Source organism: Dermacentor variabilis, chromosome 5, assembly GCF_050947875.1.
Source record: "Dermacentor variabilis isolate Ectoservices chromosome 5, ASM5094787v1, whole genome shotgun sequence".
NCBI lineage: Eukaryota > Metazoa > Arthropoda > Arachnida > Ixodida > Ixodidae > Dermacentor > Dermacentor variabilis.
Window position 1 is genome coordinate 50,527,395 of NC_134572.1, and position 13,888 is coordinate 50,541,282.

Consider the following 13,888-nt stretch of genomic DNA (forward strand, 5'->3'; position numbering starts at 1 on the left):
CTGCATGCAAGTTCACGGGATGATGACACGGTGGTTGCATCGTGTTTGAACCAACCGGTTCAGTAATGCAGGATGGTGCTACTATCGTTCTTTTCCACACCTGCATGGTATGCACGTCGCCTGAATTTTGCCTTGATGTAGACCAATGCAGTCATGGCGTGCCGTTACTTTCAACAATGTCAGCTGCTTTAGACATAGTAGCATAACTTCTGGAACGATCGCCCTGTTATCGGGTAAACCGACAAATCATTGTCTTCTTCGGCTACCTTCGGCCGGCGTTTAGTTTTTCAGGAAGGACACAGGAGGCATTTGGAGCTGTCGAAGACGTTTAATGCGGTTATGAGGTATTGTGAAGGAGGTGAGAAGATGCGGCTGCAGGTGCTTCTTTTCAAACACATGTGTGTATTTGTGTACTGCGAGTTGTCACTTTTACAAAAGTACCAACGCATATATAAGCGATGATTAAAGGAACTCTTTCTCACGGCTTTCGCTTCAACCTCACCATCTGTATTTACACAGAAAGTACAGGGGTCTCAGCAGAAGCACTATATAAACATGCGCTGATCACCCAGTATCACACATGTCGTGGTTTCTCTGTTGAGCAGATCGCTTTGGAACGTCTTCACCAGGACGGTATATCAAAACATTCAAGACGACGATGAGCACCCCTAAGGTGATAGATAACTACGACCAACAATGCTAATGATAACTGGCTAACTATTAGTATACATATGAAAGTCTCCTATTTACACGTGGCTCAAACACTGGCCTCTGTCACTCTTGTCGTGTCAATATAACAATTCATGGTCGGATAAAGTCCACTAGATTGTCCACAGTAGCTTGACTAGGAGGAGGACCGGAAAGGACCTCGATGTGAACACATGCAACTCTGGAAATGGATGGGTTGAAAATTGAAGTTTAAACGCAGATCACAGGCCGAATGCGTTCGACGATGAGTCTTGGGGAGCTGACACTTGTCCATGACATCATGGTGAGCCCTCTGTCGGTATCGTCCTCTTGCACCCTTATATTCGGTTACTGACGACATCATGGATAGCTGTTTGTTGCCTTCGTTTCTCCTGGACACTTGCTTCAGATGAGTTAAGCCGGAGTCATCGCAGGTGCTGCGAGCAGATGCAATTGTATGGTGCTTATGTACGAGTGGCCCGTGGTCCGTGACTGCAGAAGTTGCGCGCGGTCAGATTTCACAGTGCCAAGTGCCACGGCGTCAGTTGTAGAGCACGTTGCTGAGCCTGAGCTGAAAGTCCTTGTAGAGCAGTTTTCCACCGAGGGGTACGCGCTGCACGAACATCTCCATGGTCATGAGGCAAAGTGCTTTGCCGTTCATCAGGAAGCGGTCGGTGGAGACGGCGGGCAGACGGTGCTGGTCCATGACGTGCACGAGCCAGACGGCTACGTCCTCCCGGCTCCACTGGCGCGGATCTGGGGGTAAAGGGATTTGGAAAACGTTTTTAAGGATTGGGTGCGCCATTAAGAACATTTCTTTTTTGTTCTATTCAAAGAAAGAAAATGACAAAGTCGTGCACCATACGGAAAATAGTACTCGTCTTGTGAGCCTGTCATCTTGCTGCGGCATTCTTTATTTCTATCGCCACGCTAGAACTGACCTTGTCGTAAAACAAAACGTTATGCTTGCGATAGGAAGAGCTGTCTCTACGACAAAACGTAGTTGTGAGAAACTGTGAGAAAAAGTCGCACAACGTCTGTGCCGGCAACGGGAGTGCGGACCTAAAATTCGACTAAAGAGTCTGATGCTAACTGCTGCACCTCAATTTTAAAAACGAAAGGAATCTGCTAGAGAGCTCTTGTCTTTCTTTTTTCTTTCTTTTCGTGGGAGGGGGGCAGCAATGAATGGTGAAGAAACATTGGCGATAATAACCAAAACTGCGTGGCTGTCATTAGGCCGATTGGCAACCTCTAAGGGACAACGGACTAATCCTAAATTGTACATTTTACTACTAAAATTTTGTTGGCGCAGAATGTCAAAGCATACAATAACTGTAAAATGTTCTTCTCTGTTGTGTTCACTACAAATGGTACTAGTTTGGTTTCAGGGGATGTGATGTTGCGCATGCAAAATTACTCTCGAAGCGCAAGACTTTAATGTTTGTGCCTTTGTGAAGCACTTGGGTTTATCGAGCATTTCACGTCCTGTCAACAAAGCAATGACCTTGTCTTAAAAGGACACTTGAACTACATCCCGTAGGTCGCATGATTTGAGACTCGCGCCAATCTGATTTGTTGTACAGTCCCTCAATGCATGCATCGCCATCTGCCGCCTTTCTTTGAAGCTAGGCTGGCGGATGCGAAAGAGCGCGAACGCGAGAAAGGTTAAGCCTCTTTTTAACGGAGGCAGAGGCCCCCACGGACTGTGGAAATTTTGCAAAGCGCCTGAATTTAGCTCGTTGGCACGGCTTCCTGATGGAAAAACGCGCTAGAAATGGGGTAAGAGCGGACAGGACAATGGTGACAGGACATCTTCTTGTTCTGCCTGCTCATTCGTGTCTCATTTTTCGCTCTGTCTTTTAGCTGTGTTTCCCGTTTTGAATATTCGCTTACATGGTCTGCACAAGTTATAAAAGCAGACGTCCGCGTTACTTGTAAGTGCGAGTCGTGACATGTAATCGGTAGGAACACGTTCACTATGTTAGCTTTAGTTCCAAAGCACATGCGATCATATGCCGTTCTGTCACGAGAAATTGACGCTGCACTGCTACGCTTTGTAGCGTACGAAAAATGGACGGAATGCGTGATTTCGCGCGGAATGTTATCATCTGTGTACTCAACTTCAAGTTATTCGCAGCGACGTTCCTAACGTTTTAAATGTCCACACAAAGCAAATTTCTGAGGCTAAGGTGGTGCAAGATAGCACTAGCTGCTCGCACGTATAAGCATGACGCACAGGCCTCTAACTATGTATAAGGACGCGCCTTTTACCGATGCACAATGCCTCAGACATGGCTTCTCAAACACTGCGGAGAACCTCCGTATAGCTGCAGTTCCAGTAGCGTTTCTAAGAATAGGGAACGTGAAACTCGAAATGACACCGATGACCATGAAAGGCAGCGATTCATGTTAATCCGCAGTTAAATTAAGCAGCTGATGATGTGGGTTTACAGTCCACGAAGGTCGGCACCTCTCCCAACAGCTTACCGAGATTACAAGGCGCATCTTCGTTAATTTCTTCGCACGAGACTTGTACGTCACGCTGGACAACGAATGCTGCAAAGCGTGATGCACGCGATCGGGTTGGTGGGGGTATACTAACCTATGTGGTTAAAACGACGTTGTAACATGTCACGTTATTTACTGGTGCTCACTTCCGTAGCCGATAACGTTTCTGTGGAGGCGTTCGTCAGGAGATCTGCTTTCCCACAGCAACGTGACGTGTAAAACCGGGTGGCATTATCAGCTGCCGCTGCGGTGCGCCACAAGCTTCGATGAAAATGACTCAGTAACTCTCTATCGAAGCAATAATGGCCTTCTTTACCTCGGCGAATCGCCCAGCCTTTATAGCACCGCCTGGCTATAGTACCCGCCTCTGCAGTTTACCTTTCATTGGTACCCAGTTTGCTGGTCGTCTTTCCCACCCATGACATGTTCGGTTGAAGTGCAGATGTTCCTTAATATATGTTCTTGAATACATACATCAGGGGGATAGATTTAGGTTCACGTCAAAGAAACCCAGGTTGTCCACATTTTCAGTCTCTCCCACTACGGCGTGCCCCATAATCAGATCGGGGTTTTGGCACGCAAAACTCCATAATTTAATTTCAATTTTTAGTATACACCAGGCGCTGAATTCGCAGAGCTTTTCGTTCGTAAGTGCTATTTGCCATTGGCCGGCCGCCTTCGCTAATTATATTGAGGATTGAGGATTGACTGTTGACGCTTGAGGATTGGCTGAAATTTTCTCTTACCAACATTTTTGCTAGCAATAAAGTTTCGCTGGCTCAGCGCCACTTGTCAGTGTCGTATGGTGCTCTTGTCGTCATCCATTTTGCGCTCATTTGCCCGTGTGGAATGCAGCTAGACACCATATATCGTTCCAACTGGTGATAGTCGTGACGCAAACATGTACCGCCTTGCTCACCTTTTGGAAGTGCTGCGCTGTCTTTTCGATGACGGGGCGCTTCCCCTCTGGGTACGGGGGGTTGCCAGCGGACCGTTAGAGCATATAGACCCCGACACGTGGAGGCCGGGGAAGCCTGCTGCTCAGGGGAGCCCGCTGCCGGACCGAACCACGAGCTCGGACTCATCGTCTGGTACGATTCCTGCGCACCGACAAAAGGAAGATAATTCGTTTCGATACCATCCGTCCATAATTCCAAAAGTGGCGTATAGGTCAAGGCTTCGATTTTGTCACATTGCATACTTGTAGTGCCTTCGACAGCATCACTAATTCTGCAAGAACGTAATTGCCCTCCGCGAAAGGCGTTTCTCAATATGGTTTGGTTCTTTTAGTTTCCGCCTACCCGTGCAGCTTTAGTCATAACACGTTCATATTCCCACTGCGTTCTTGCTTTCAAATATGCGTGTGTGATGTTGGCAACAACCTGCTGAAGGTAGGGGTGTTTTACGAATATTAAAACTAATAATAAAATTTTGCTAATTAGAATACCACACGATTGTGAAATCGGTCCTGCCCGCCAAGTCGTCTTACACGGCCACCGTATAGTTTTGCGTACACGAGCGTACATCAGAATTCATTATACGTAGTCTATCATATATACGCTGTCGCAGAAACCCATCAGCAGGCGCATCACCCTGTTCTTCGTACAAGTATTCCGTGGACAGAGTCCCACGATCGCTTCTTTCGCCATGTGGCTATTGCACGAACACGGCGCAATAACGAAAACCAACGAACAGCATCAGGTAAGCGCCACTTCAACCACTTGGCAACGGGGCCGGCGCACAGGGATTTCTACGGTCTATTTACGGTTCTATCGGAGAGACAAGTTCACAGACATCGGGTGTCGCGAGATCGCTGGATATCCATGCATACATTATTTGGAGCTTGTCTTTAAGTGTGCAAGTGTTAACTCTAAGTGTGACCAGCATGATGCAACTTTCCACTGAGGGCAGCAAACATAGACAGCGAGTATATTTAGTTTCTTGGCGACACGGCTGCTCCATAAGCACTGCATGGCTCCCGATAGCGCTGCCAGCCTAAATGAATGAACGAATAGCGTAATAGTTGCCGCTCATCGGGCAACTCACGTTTTTGGCTTACCAGTGCGCAACGGATGCTACCAAGACTCCAAGGGACTGCTTAAGGAATCTGTTTCAGAGGTAACGAGCTAACAGAACCGTGCAGCGTGATGTCTTTTCTGTCAACGCTTCATCTGTCGTCGAAACTCTAAAAGGGGCACGCAGATGGCAAGTGAAAAGGCAAAGCTGAGCTGGAGTCATAGAAACATCGTTGACGAGGTCTAAATGCTTTTAAAGCCGAGAGCGCCCGTGCGCCTTGTCAACTGCAGCGGTTATCGCGCGGCGCATGATGAACGACTTCCGGTGGCATTGGCATGTTTATACGGAAGCAGATAGGGGCGCCCCGTAATTATCGGTGCGCTTTTCCCGCGCTTTTGCGGAGCAGCAGTCCTGTATAGGAGCTGTTCGCAGGATCGCGTACATCACTCCTAGGGTAGCTGACATTCTATCTTGACAACGTTGGCTGATGACAGCGTTGGGGACTACAGCTGGGAGCATACTTACCAGCACTGCGCACGGCTTGTGAACTTGGACGTCGTACATTCCGGGGTAATCGACCGATGCTGCTTCCACGTCGCTGTTTCGAAGTCCAGTCGGTATCGGCGTTCTGGGTGGTCTGGAGCTGGCTTATGAAGCTGATGTCTTCGGTGCAACAATACGTCAGTTTAGTTCCAAGGCTTCCGAGTCCGCACGTCGTTTCAGGAAATCAGTTACACAGAGTCTGATCTGGACCCCGATGCGCACGTATCACATCCGCAGCACTCCGATAGCTGTACCTCCGCCACCAAGACCGCGACGCAGCTCGGCAACGAGTCGCTCCGCATCCAACCACGGGTCTGGGGTCACTACTGCCTCCGATGCTCTCGTTTGGGCCGCAACCATGCTTCACAGTCCCCTTTCCCGTTTTTCCTCCTCTCTCCCCTCGTTTCCTTTCTCTCGGTCTGCGCTATTTCCTCTGCCGTCCTCGTTTCCTTTCTTCTTTGCACCAGGAGCTCCTCTCCTTCATCCCCCCCCCCCTCCCGGCAAAGGTGTGCGGCGTCCCCCCGGCGGCCGTCTACCCGCGGTTGGTTTCCGCCCGGGGCAGCTGGCGCGTCGTTTTCGCTCCTGGCAGCGGCGGCAGCCCGCGTCCGGGCCACCTGTCCACGTCACGTGGTTGCAGCCGCCGCCGCCACAGCGAGAAACAGCTGTCGCGGGAGACGAGCGCGCGCCACCGGACGAGGGGGGTGCTTTGCCGCGAGAGCCGCATCCTGCGCCCTCGCAGAGCGCGCGCGCGCGCGTCATCTTGATGTGCACTGCTGCTTGCTCCACTTCCGTCTTCGCGAAACACTCCCTCCGCTCTATCCGCCACCTTTTGTTGTCCACCCTCGCCCCTTGCCCAGTCCTCTGCACGCGCCGGCCCTTTTCTTGGCGAGGTGGTCCTCTCTCGCAACAAGTTCGGTATCGTCGTCTATTCTCTCGCTAAACGGTGGACTGCTCCTCGTGGTGCATCCCCCCTCCCCAAGACTCTCTCACTCGTTTCTTCTCACCGGCCCGCGTCTAATTCTCTCGGCCGCTTCTTTGGGGTGTTGCACTGTTTTCCCTCCCCCTTCCTCCTTGGCCGGTTTGTCGATGCCGCGCGGCCGAAAGTGGAACGGCCGGCGACCCACATTCGGGGCCCACACCTTGCTGCGTGTAATGTAGGTCTCTGGACACTGGCGTCTGCGGCGGAGAGGCGCCCCTATATTTCGAGCAGCCGACGGGCCGTGGCCGTTGGCCGCATCTTCGCAAGCAAGCAGCTTGTTTTGACCTGTCGGCCAAGTGCTAAGTAAGAGCAGGGTTGGGCGTGCATCCGCTTGTTCCGCGAAGAAAAGTGACGTGGTTTTCGCCCACTGTGCAGCGCAAAAGAAGAATAAAGAAAAAATAAAGGGGGTCTCCAGAATTCAGTGGCTTCAACAGCTGTTGTGCGAACCCCACTCCTCGATAAGTTTAGAGGCCCTCACATGATCATGTGAAGAAACCCTGTCTTCCGGCCTGATAACCGCAGTTTCCCAACTCGTAACTTCTGTTCGCAGTAAAATACCCGTCTTGTCTCACTCCGTTCATTCGTTGATTCATCTTTTTTTTTCTTTTTTTTTTTCAGAAAGGTTGGCGAAGGGTGGTTTAGGTGCCTGTGTTGGGGCCATATGCGCGGTACAGCCAACGCTATAAGTAACATGGGTTCGTAGAATATTGTGAGTAGCTTCGTTCAGACCTTAAAATATTGTCAGTCCACTGTAGCTAGCATAGTGCAGTGAAACCCGCTTATAATGAGCCGCAGTCATAGTAAGCATTTACAACGGCACGCCGACGATCTGCGCATTACTCGCGGACATTGTCCGTGCACAAAGATAGTCAGTGTCTGCACTATGAATTATTTATTATACAAATGATCGAAGTGTTGCTACAAGTTGCCGGTGAATCAGCAGCATTAAAGTACAGCGGTGCAGGACTCTTCATAAACAAATTCATAGCAGAAGCAGCGTCTTCGCTGTACGAGCGTTTTCTCTAAGAGTGCTGGAGTCCTCTCACATTCATTTAAACACATCACGCCCAATCCGTTGGCGTCGCCGGTACAGGCATGATAATTATACTCCTCGATGGAACTGAAGGAAAGTAATGGCGTCAGCTAGCTCTTACGCGATGCGTGTATACTTAGAGTTCGTAATTTTCTATCGAAAGTACAGAGCGAGATGACAGTGCTAACATTACGAGTGAATTCAAAGGAAGAGGAGTTTCTGCGATAATTGCAGCTCATGTGCGGCAGCCCAGATAAATGCGGATAAAGTTAAAAAAAGTTTATTTTTACGCAGCAGAAGCGCTTTTTTAAGCCCTGTAAGGTACAATTAATTAAACATTCTTGTTTATTGTTCTTCCTAGATCGCGTTTCTTAGCACCTCGTTCGGGAAATGGCCAGGTATCCCTCAGGCGTTAATTATAGGTTGAGAGAAATGCAGGCTACTCAGCAAGCATCTCGTGATTCTGGCAGGGCATAACTACACACGCCTTTTCCTTTGTTTGTCTGTTTCTTTGTTGTCCTCTGTGTGCACGCGCGCGCGCGCGTTTGTGTGTGTGTGTGTGTGTGTGTGTGTGTGTGTGTGTGTGTGTGTGTGTGTGTGTGTGTGTGAGTGTGAGTGTGTGTGTGTGTGTGTGTGTGTGTGTGTGTGTGTGTGTGTGTGTGTGTGTGTGTGTGTGTGTGTGCTTGTTCGCTGGGTCTGAGGCAGAAAGGTGGGCGGTTCCGACCACGTTTACGTCCGCCGCTGCGGCGGTTGGCGACGGATGCTGCGGACCACAACTTGCCGCCCGAGGGACGTTGCAGCGACGGCTGCACTGCGGCTTCGCTTCACTAACAAGAGCGAAAGAAGAACAAACTCATTTACCGGACGGCGCAATACCGCATCGCCTGTTTCGAACAGTTATAAGCGGAAAGCGAAAGCGTAACCTGGCGAGGGAACCCCACACTGGTCGGCCAGCGGTACACCCGCTGTGTCCACGGATGAGGTGGCAAGCGTGGCGGCCGTTACGTTGCATACGGGGCGTTTAGCGGAAACAAGCTACGAAGAGACAAAAAAAAAAAAGCAAGCAAGAACGCTGGCAGAAGCAGGCTGCAGTCCGAACGGAAGCACCATCTCCTCCGGTGCTTCATTTCCGGCGATCAAAAGGGCTCTTCCGGTGGGCTGCCGGGGCAGCGCGCGCGTGTGTATGCGTTCACGGCGGCGACGACGGTTGGTCTTAGTGTGTACACGTGATAACGACGTAAGCGAGCCAGCGAGTGAAACTCGTTCAGGGGCGGTCGCCGTTTTGTTACAGCAGCTGCGCTTCCTTCCGCTCGACGGCTGCAGTGCTCCTCTTTTAGACGTTCCTCCTACCATGCCGAGTGTAATTTCAGTCTCGGACTTGTGAACGCCGTAGACCCGTGGCTGAACTGTAGCAGCATTCTCGAGGGAACGCGAATTCCATTGCCTAAGTCAAGCAGTAAAAGAGCGCGCGGCAACCTTTATGTTTGCGGCCATAAGGAGAGTTATAATGGGTCCCACTTGAGGACGCGAAAGTTGATCGTGAACGCTCGGATTTGGTCATTCGTTTAGAGGCGCCGAGATGAAAGGCCTCGAAAAGCAATAGGGCCTTAGCGAAAACGTCACAAGTTCCACGATGTCAGAGGCAAAATTTTTGGATTCAATGGAAGCACAATTTCTCCTTGGTCAAAAGCGCTGACAGTGCGAGGCCTGCACGTCATGTATCGGAGGCAACAAACACACGCATTGAACAGGGCTGCTCGGTGAAACTGAAAAGGTACAGTCACCACATATATTAGGCGTACACACCAACTACCCCCCCTTTCTTTATGGTTATTATAACAGTAATTTATCTGCTAATCTCAGAGTATTAACTAGAATTTTGACACCGATGCGGGACGCTTTCTTTGCGACTTCATCGCCACGAGCGATTTCCACGTTACACCAAACGTAGCAGAGTGAGTACGAGCGAGATCGTGCAGAGGTTGCCTTTTTCATGCAATGTATGACACGCCTTCAAATAGGAAGCATCGATAATAATAATAATAATAATAATAATAATAATAATAATAATAATAATAATAATAATAATAATAATAATAATAATAATAATAATAATAATAAATTATTATTATTATTATTATTATTATTAAATTATTATTATTATTATTATTATTATTATTATTATTATTATTATTATTATTATTATTATTATTATTATTATTATTATTATTATTATTATTATTATTATTACGATGGTGTACCTAAAGTATCACTCGTGGATTGGCCAAGAATTTGGAAAGTATGGCTCAAGGCACCCATGTTCTTCTTGCAGAAAATTTATTTCTTTCTATATTTTTCTGTCGTTAGTACCTTTCAGCCGTAATTGTGCAGCCAGCCCTCTCAACATTGGTGTTCCTCGTCCCCGAACTCAGTCGCTGTTGCCTGCGAAGTCACATCAAACCTCACAGCAGAATCGGCGCACAGCTGGGCGACACGGATTTAATCGCACCGGAGGAGGAGGAAAAATATCGCACCGGAGGTGACCGCATTTATAACGCAGCAATCGTACCGACGTAGGATGTCACGCCTTCGTGTTCCGCAGTGTTCGAGCCCTGATGCTTCCAGCGGGATCTGTCAACCCCGAAGCTCCACCCGCCGTGGTTGGTGTTGCTATGGTGGCTATGGTGTTGGGCTGCTGAGCACGAGGTCGCGGGATCGAATCCCGGGCGCGGCGGCCACATTTCGATGGGGGCGAAATGCAAAAACACCCGTGGTACTTAGATTTCGGTGCACGTTAAAGAACCCCAGGTGGTGGAAATTAACGGAATCCTCCACTAAGGCGTGTCTCATGATCGGAAACTGGTTTTGGCACGTTAAACCCCATAATTTTTTAACCCCGAAGCTCCGACACGCGGGTTGCACTGGCCGTGTTTCGACGAAGATACTGCAGTGAACGGCAGGCAGTCAGCTGTAGGTGAAACTTAAGAGGGCCTTGAAGCAAACTCTCTCACACTTTCCTGCACTGCAGCGCCATTTCGTGTTTTGGGAGTAGCGTTTTTGTAAAGATGTATATCAATACCAAATATGAAATACGTCATTGTCACGTTTGCCCTGTCCGGAGGGAAGAATGGCTTTATCGACGCTGTGCAGCCTTGCTTTTCGGAAAGCGCCCTCAAACAAAAGTATTTTATGTTTCACTGTGTGAGCTTATTCTGTTTTTGTCGTGTAATTTGTATGTTTATTTGTTAATTAGATGGATATCTAGTTAATTAGTTGGTTAATTAGATAGATAACTCGTTAGTTAATTACCTAGTTAGTTAATTATGTGGTGAGCGAGTGAGTTAGCTAATTATGTAGTTAGTGAGTGAATGAGTTAGGTAGTTAGTTAGTTCGTTTGTTTGTTTGTTTGTTTGTTTGTTTGTTTGTTTGTTTGTTTGTTTGTTTGTTTAACATCATGTCACCTTTCCTATTACGAATGCATTTCGCGAGTTTGTGTCAATACCACACATATTCTGGTCAAGTGGCTTGACGTGACTGGCCTGTCTCCGCTGCAGTAAGTCCAGTACGAAACGACGTGCTTGTTTACTAAAATGCTTGCGTGTGCAGTCACTTAGTCCCGTGTATATTGCGCATAATTTCTTACGAAATATTTAAGAAAGCCTCGCAATTAATTGTTAAGCGTTGAAATGAACAGAGAGGAAAAACGTATAAGATTGTTTTATGTATAATTGTACAGCCATCAAGAAATGTTTCATAAAGTCTGCGGATGAGATTTAAAACTTTTCAGAGAAAGAAACGGAGGTTTCTTTTAAAATGTCGTAAGCTGCTAACTTTTGACATAGGCTTTACTATGCACTGGCAGGGTCTGAAATAGCTCGAGCACCCCGTAGGTTCCTGAGCCCTCCAACTAGGGAAACACAGGAACACAGCTAGTTGGTCTGGTTGGATCCCATCCATGCCATGTACAAAACGCGAAAAACAAGGCGCTGACAAGATTGACGACGGGATACGATAGGCGGCAGAAGCGCTTGTCCTGTCGTCTATCTTGTATCCGCCCGGTCTTTCGCGCTCTTTGTACTCAGCATAGTCTGCAAACAGCCAGTTTGCAAACAGGGCAAGGCGTCTAATTGGTTAAATGTCGTATTAAATGAACAACTCTTTCATATTTTTAAAACTCAAATTCAGGGGTTTTACACGCCCAAACCACTATGTGATTATGAGACACGCCGTATAGTGGTGGACTCCGGATTAATTTTGACCACCTGGGGTTCTTTAACGTGCACTCAATGCGCGGTGCAAGGGTGTTTTTACATTCCACCCCCATCGAAATGCGGCCACCGTGTCCTGGATTTGATCTTGTCCCCTCAGGCTTAGAAGCGCAACGCCGAAGCCACAACGCCACCACGGCTGGTAGCTCTTTAATATATATGGTAATTTGAATACGTTAATCAGTTGAAGTCGACTGACTAGAACGAGCCAAGCCTACACCTCTCAAAATGTGAAACGAAGAAAACCGCTGCCCCGAAGAGCTGCAGCAGTGAGGCATACAATGGCGAACTCTCACGCGAACGCCACCAGCTGCACCGCAGCGTTTCATCGCATCACCGCATTAAAATGAAAACTACAATGTGTACACATTTGCCTTCTTTCATGCGTGTGACACACCGCTGCAGAATAATCGACCTGTTACTTAAGCATAACTGGTCGAAGTTAATCGATTAAAGGCTGCGTATAAATCTGCTTAAAAACATTGTTACAGATCCAACCATAGTTCATTCTTTTTCATTTTTTTTTTTTAATCGCAAGGGCTGGTATGACTATGTCTTACTCTCTGACAAGGATTCACGACGTAGAAGGAAGGTGGAGGAATGCAACAAATGAACGTTCGATGTGGGTGAAAGTCATAATTTAAACGCTGGTTTGCACTGACACATCTAGCTTAAGTTCACTGCAGCGAAATGTCGCACCGCATAAACTGCCTATAGTTTCCAGACAGCGCACATATAAGATAGCCTCCGTGCAAAATGTGAGCGGATGAATGTCTAGAAGCTCGCAAGAATAGACGTCTTTGTTACCGATACTGAATAAAACGCCGCCGTTACGGTTCGCCGGAAAGTACGCGTGACCCTGAACGTTGAGAACCAGCGCGGCGCCTCGGCGTGGCCTCCGAGATCGGGCGGTGCGCCGAAATATATCGGAGGTGACAAGCTGGGATTTACGTCATATCTTCCAACAACCAGGGGTACGTGCTGTCTGCTTGGCTGCGCTTTAAAGGCTGTTAGATATAAAACCCGGAAATTACCAGTCCTGCAGCTTTGCCAAGACTGCTCTAATAGTATGTATGCTCATTTACAAACAATTCAGCCAATGTGAAATGGTGCAGCAGTTGACCTTTAGACAATTTTTGCATAAGCCTACGCAGCCTGGGTCTCAGAAAGTTCGACTAAATTTCCGTACTCACGTAAACCATGTCTGAATGTGCGGTGTCGCTCGTCGAACCTTGAAGAGCGCGCTCCAGTTTGTCTGTCGGAAGGCTAAGACCGGTGGCTGAGCAGCAGGCGGAACAGGAGTTTCCTCGCGGCTGTCTCGCGGAGTCCCGGCCTCGACGAGCGAGTCTCACCGCAAGCTGCCGCCAAGAGATCCGGCGGCCTCACGATGAGAAACAACGACAGCGGACTTCGCAGCAGAAAAGCCGTCGCGACGTGTCCCACGGCGGGTACACTCGCAAAAAAATACAGGCGCGACAGTCGCTTCCTGTTAGCCTACCGATGTTCTTGCCCAAGCTGGCCGTGGCAGTGCCGCTCGTCACGAGACGAGACGAGAACGATTCGCTGTCCTTTCCCTTCTTTGCTTCTGCGCTGTTCGTCGTCACACGCGCGCGCGCGCACACACACACGCACACACACGCCTGTATACCTCTACCTTAACAGCGGGAGGGCTCACGCTTGTCCTTTTCGCTGCTCACACTTTTGCACTGTCTCTGCACGCCGCGATATACCGCGCAGTGCGCGATCCTCGGGGTCTCGGGCGCGCTGCCCTTCGCCGTTAACGAGGTCAGTCAGGGAGCGGCGGCCTTTCGGGCGCCAAGCTGAGCTCGCAGTTGGCGCGAAGCGGCGGCGGCC

The 13,888-nt window shown here is 48.8% G+C and overlaps 1 protein-coding gene across 2 annotated transcripts; it reads right to left on the bottom strand.

Moving 5' to 3' along the window:
• Window positions 1-292: 292 nt before the first annotated feature.
• Window positions 293-13,614, bottom strand: edl (ETS-domain lacking). Of its 2 annotated transcripts, none has more exons than XM_075692465.1 (3): window positions 13,228-13,614; window positions 4,115-4,295; window positions 293-1,443 (listed from the first exon to the last, which is right to left on the bottom strand). In XM_075692465.1, the coding sequence occupies exons 1-3, from the start codon at window positions 13,234-13,236 to the stop codon at window positions 1,229-1,231; spliced, it is 405 nt and encodes a 134-aa protein (XP_075548580.1). In that variant the 5' UTR covers window positions 13,237-13,614; the 3' UTR covers window positions 293-1,228. The 2 variants fall into 2 exon arrangements, with proteins under 2 accessions (XP_075548580.1, XP_075548579.1); XM_075692464.1 differs by lacking the exon at window positions 13,228-13,614 and adding an exon at window positions 5,737-6,240.
• Between the last annotated feature and the right edge of the window lie 274 nt (window positions 13,615-13,888).